General features: G+C 42.8%; 2 protein-coding genes across 3 annotated transcripts in view; one reads left to right on the top strand and one right to left on the bottom strand.

The window, feature by feature from the left end:
- Nucleotides 1–6,000, top strand: part of JMJD1C (jumonji domain containing 1C) — a 265,106-nt gene that overhangs the window by 33,004 nt on the left and 226,102 nt on the right. The window lies entirely within an intron of this gene.
- Nucleotides 3,635–4,527, bottom strand: LOC110589589 (spermidine synthase-like). The gene is given in 2 exon segments (XM_044916041.1): nt 3,635–4,101; nt 4,104–4,527. Coding segments are annotated over 2 exon segments (891 nt in total).

Here is a 6,000-nt window from a genome sequence, read left to right as displayed (position 1 = left end):
GATAGATAGATAGATAGATAGATAGATAGATAGATAGATAGATAGATAGATCTTTTTAAAAAATGGGAAAAAGTCTTGAATAGACATTTCTTCAAAGAAGGTAGTATAATAATAGCGAATAAGCACATGAAAAAGTCCTTGATATCTTTAGTCTTTAGAGAAATGTAAATCAAAACCACCATGTACTACCACTTCACACTTACTAGGATGGTTATAATTTTTTTAAAAGCAAGAAAAACCACACATAAGACAAACCAAAAAACCCAGAAAATAACATGTGTTGGTGAGGCTGTGGAAAAATTGGAACTTTCATATATTGTTGGTCGGAATGTAAAAAATGGTACAGCCAATATGGAAAACTGTTTGGTGGTTCCTCAAAAAGCTAAACAGAATTACCGCATGACTCAGCAATTCCAGTCCTAGGTATATCTCAAAGAATTGAATGCTCAGACTCAGCATATACTTGTATGCCCATCTTCTTTGCAGCATTATTTACAATAGCTATAAGGCAGAAACAACCTAAATACCCAACAAAAGATAGATGGATAAATAAAATGTGGTAATAGATTCAGTGGGATATTACAAAGCCATGAAAAGGGATGATATTCTGATACCTACCACAACATGAATGAACCTTAAAAATATGCTAAGTGAACTAAGCTGTACACAAAGGGACAAATATTATATGATTCTACTTATGTGAAATATTTAGAATAAGCAAATTCATAGAAACAGAAGGTACATTACAGGTTACCTGGTGTTGAGGGGAGAGCAGATAGGGGAATTACTGCTTATGAATGTTTTGTTGTGGGGCACCTGGATGGCTCAGTTGGTTAAGCGTCTGCCTTTGGCTCAGGTCATGATCCTGGAGTCCCAGGATTGAGTCCTGCATCAGGCTCCCAACTCAGTGGGGAATCTGCTTCTCCCTCTGCCCTTCATCCCACTTGTGCTCTCTCTAGCTCTCTCTCTCAAAGAAATAAAATCTTTTTTAAAAAGAGTTTGTTGTGATAAAAAAAAGTCTTGAAAATAGATAGTAATGATGGTTGCACAACAGTGTGAAAGTAATGCCACTGAATTATAAACTTAAATATGGCTAAAATGACAAATTTTATGTTGTATCCTACAACAAAAAGACAAGAATACCTTTTCATGGAACTGCCCCATTTTAATATGCAATAGCAAAATCTTGTATTTTTTTACTGTTTTTTATGACCAGTATTTTAATTACCTTCCCAAGTTTCAGTGTTTCTTTTCATGGTAATCACATTCAGGGGGCATATCATTGTCCAACTGCTCTCCATGTAGTGTGGCAGTTGGGTACAATATTTAATCTCATTTGACTAGTTAAACTGGAGAAAAGGGATTAGACTGAATAAAAAATATTTCAGGTAGAGGGAATGTTGTAAGAAAAGTGTGGAAAGGATAAAATAAATCTATTAGTTGTTAGGGCGAGCAATTAGCAAGTGTTTCTTTTAAAATATTAATTTGTTGCAGTTAAAATAATTTTGTTTAAAATTTTTTTTTTATTTTTTAAAGATTTTACTTATTTATTAGAGAGCCCAAGCATGTGGAGTGGCCGGCAGAGGGAGAAACAGGATCCCCGCTGAGCAGGGAGTCCGACCCGGGGCTCAATCCCAGAACTCTGGGGTCATGACCTGAGCTGAAGGCAGACGCCTAACCAACTGAGCCACCTAGGCGCCCCTAAAATAATTTTATAATAAATGGCTTCTACCTCCTCCATGGTACCCATGGTGACACTTGTCACCTTCTATTTTTTTTTTTTTTTACCTTTCAAAATATAAAACATAACTATATATTGATCTGCTAGGGCTGCCATAACAAAATACCATAGACTGGGTGGCTTAAACAACAAAAAATTATTTTCTCATAGTTCTGGAGGTCAGAAGTCCAAGATCATGGTGTTGTCAAGATTGGTTTCTGGTGTGGGCTCTCTTTCTGGTATACAGATGTATACCTTCTTGCTGTGTCCTCACATGGCTTTTCCTCTGTGCTGATGTTGGGTGTGGAGGGGCCTGATGTCTCTTCCTCTTTTAAGGACACCAGACCTGTGGGATTAGGGCCCCACCCATATGACCTCATTTAATTAACTTCTTAAAGGTCCTATCTCTGGGCGCCTGGGTGGCTCAGTCTGCCTTCGGCTACGGTCATGATCCCAGGGTCCTGGGATCGAGCCACACGTATCGGGCTCCCTGCTCGGCGGGGAGTTGGCTTCTCCCTCTGTTTGTGCTCTCTCTCTGTCAAATAAATAAATACAATCTTTTTTTTTTTTTTTAAAGATTTTATTTATTTATTTATTTGAGACAGAGAGAATGAGAGAGAGAGAGCACATGAGAGGGGGAGGGTCAGAGGGAGAAGCAGACTCCCTGCCGAGCAGGGAGCCCGATGCGGGACTCGATCCCGGGACTCCAGGATCATGACCTGAGCCGAAAGCAGTCGCTTAACCAACTGAGCCACCCAGGCACCCATAAATACAATCTTTAAAAAAATAAATAAATAAAGGTCCTATCTCTGAATATGGTCACATTGGGGATTAGAGCTTCAACATCAGAATTTTGAAGGTCACGATTCAGTTCCTAACAATAACACATACAGAAAAGTGTACAAAGTAGAGATTGTATAGCTTATTTAATTATGTAAAGCAAATGCCTGTGTAACCACCCTCCATCCAGATCAAGGAATAGAACATTGCCAGTACTCAAAAGCTCTACCAGGGGTGCCTGGGTGGCTCAGTTGGTTAGGCAACTGCCTTCGGCTCAGGTCATGATCCTGGAGTCCCTGGATCGAGTCCCGCATCGGGCTCCCTGCTCGGCAGGGAGCCTGCTTCTCCCTCTGACCCTCCCCACTCTCATGTGCTCTCTCTCTCATTCTCTCTCTGTCAAATAAATAAAATCTTAAAAAAAAAAAAAAAAAAAAGCTCTACCAGTTCCACCCCCTAGTCATCACAACTCTTTTCTTCTACCTGGAAGTAATTGCCATCCAGATTTTCATGGCAATAGGTTTTCTTGCTTTGCTCTATAGTTTTGCCATTGAAGTTTGTGTCTCTAAACAGTAAGGGTCTGCCACTTTGATGTCCTCTTTTTCATTCTATAGTGTCTACCTGTTTTTCCCCATTAGTCTCACCAGAGGCTTATCAGTTTCACTAGTCTTTCAAAAATGCACATTTTGGTTTTGTCAGTCTTCTTTATAGGATGTTTGTTTTGTACTTTATAAATTTCTACTCTGATCTTTATTTTCCTTCTTTCATAGAATGCCTGTTTTGTGATTTTCTTTCGAATTTCTTGCGATGGATTCTTGATTGTTATTTCCCAGCCCTTCTTTTTTTTTTTTCCCCCGGAATTTATTATAAACACACGTGCTTGGTGAGTGAGGGTGACAGAAGTTGGAGAAGGTGCTGTACACAGCTGGTAGAGACTTGGAGGCTGGACGCCACATCGACAGAGAGTCCGCCCAGCAGGGAAGCCCGGGCAGCATTCTGGGGCCTGTAACACTTGTTTGGTGGGCACACCTGCGGGGCGGGGGGGTGGGGGGGTCTCGTCCAGGGCTCGTAGCGCGCAGGCGCCCTGGAGGCTCCCTGGCCTGAAGTCCTGGGCGGTGTCAGCACGGGCGCCTGGAGTCAGCTCACATCATTGAGGGCCTTGCGCACAAACTCGGGCAGGATGAAGGCGGCCTGGTGCACGTCTGAGTTGTAGTACTTCAGCTGCATTTGCTCCACCTGCTTCTGTGTCAGAGGCTGCATGAGCTTCCGGAAGTCGGTGGTGGGATTTTTGCTGCACAGCATGAAGCCTATCTGGCTGCTGGCGTAGGTGGGGATGGTGCAGTACGCATAGGCCACCACGGGGAAGAGCGACTTGCAGAACTGCCCCATCTGCTTGATGAGGTCCAGGTGCAGCCACTGACACTCGCCCTGGCAGCAGAGGACGCCATTGTCCTTGAGGGCCGTCTTCATGAGCTGGTAATAGAACTCCTTGAAGAGACTCTCTACAGGGCCCATAGGGTCTGAGGAGTCAGTGATGATAACATCGAAGGCATCCTGGTTCTGTTTCATGAACTCAAAACCGTCGCCCACGTGTAGGGTCAGTTGGAGCTGGAGTAGCCCACGGCCATGCCCTGCAGGAACTTCTTAGAGACCTGGATGACGTCCTCATCGATCTCACACTGGACCACAGACTCCACGGAGGAATGCTTCAACACCTCCCGCAGGACACCTCTGTCCCCACCCCCGATGATCAGCACCTTGCGTGGGTTCGGGTGGCTGCAGAGGGGCAGGTTGGCTATCATCTCCTGGTAGGAGAACTCATCCCTCTCCGTGCACTGGATGACGCCGTCCAACACCAGCACGTTGCTGTAGCCCTCACTGCGGAAGACAAGGATATCCTGGTACCGCGAGCGGTGATGGTGTAGCAGCTGCTCCACCTGCAGCGACAGGGCTTGGCCGGGCCACAGGCTGCACGTCTCGTGGAACCAGCCCTCGTGGATGTCAGCGGGGCCGTTGGGGCGGGGCTCCATGGTGGGCGGGCTCAGGACTGCAGCCCCTTCTTTTTTAATACATGCATTTAAGCCTTTAAATTTTCCTTTTAGCAGTTCACTAGCTGCATTCTACAAATTTTGATATCTAGTACGTTTGTTGGCATTTGTTTTCACAGGAATACTTTAAGTAATTTTAGTTCATTTGATTCTGCTGGTTTTTCTTCGTATTGCCTTCTCATGCGCTTGGTTTTGTTTGTGTGCTGGGCTCTTTATTTGAAAAATTAGTTGTAGGAATAATTTAATGTCTAGGATAATACTGTCTTTTTCCATTGAGAATTTGTATTTGATTCACCCAGGTACCTGGTGACAGTAATCCAGTTAAGTGTCTTATTCTAAGTGTCATTTGAGATTTTCTGACCGTCTTTACTCAAAAATTTTCTGACCGTCTTTATTACTTAAGACCATGCAAGAAGTGTTTTAATTCTGGGTCACTCTTATTCCCAGGATATAGCCTTTCAGAGTTCTGAGCCAGTTAGGGGAGTTACCAATGTTCTTACCTTTGGTGGACTCTAGATTTGGACTTTGTTAGAGGTGGCCTTAGGGAGACCACCATGTAACTTTGCAACTTGGTGTATTGCTTGGATTTTGAACTTCAGGGCAAAAGTAGCTGACAGTGCTCCATCTGTCTGTGGGTTTTTTTTTTTACCTCTTCAGGTTCTTGGCTCAATAATCCTCTCTATCTTGTTAGCATTAGCAGTCAGCTTTAAAAAACACAAACTTGAAATGTATCTTATCTAGCATTTTAATTGTTATAGAGATGGTGATATGAATTATACAGAAAGCAGAAATTCCTGCATGGTATTTTGATTATTTGTTTACATACACGTCTTTTAGTTAGAGGTAGCTTTTGCTGTTTATAACTCTACTCCTGGCAGTGCCTGATAATGTAAGTACATAGAAAATATTGAGTGGTTTTAGCATGGCTTTAAAAAATATGTGGGGGGGGCCTGGGTGGCTCAGATGGTTAAGCGTCTGCCTTCGGCTTAGGTCATGGTCCCAGAGTCCTGGGATCGGGCTCCCTGCTCCATGGGAAGCCTGCTTCTCCCTCTTCCACTCCCCCTGCCTGTGTTCCCTCTCTCGCTGTGTATCTCTCTGTCAAATAAATAAATAAAATCTTAAAAAAAAAATAAAAAGTATGTAGACAGACTTTCATTTTAGCCATCAAAGAAAAATGAGATGAACTGTTTAACTTTTCTTCTAATACCTTCAGTACTAGTCTTAATAAATTTAGATGTTATGCTATTCCCCATGAGAAACCATGGAGAGATTTCTGAAAAACTGTTTAATGCTTTTTAAATGTTGTTAAAGGAAGATTAATTTGGAAACTGTGTGCCAGATAGATTAGTTTGTTAGGATGCATGTTACAGATACCCTTTAGTATGGCAATTTTCTAAGTGTGATCCTTAGAGCAGTACAATCAGCATCACTTGGGAGCTTATCTTTTTATGATGA

This window comes from Neomonachus schauinslandi, chromosome 6 (assembly GCF_002201575.2).
Source record: "Neomonachus schauinslandi chromosome 6, ASM220157v2, whole genome shotgun sequence".
Classification (NCBI taxonomy): domain Eukaryota; kingdom Metazoa; phylum Chordata; class Mammalia; order Carnivora; family Phocidae; genus Neomonachus; species Neomonachus schauinslandi.
Note: the sequence above shows the minus strand (reverse complement) of the source record. Positions and strands in the feature narration are given on the sequence as shown.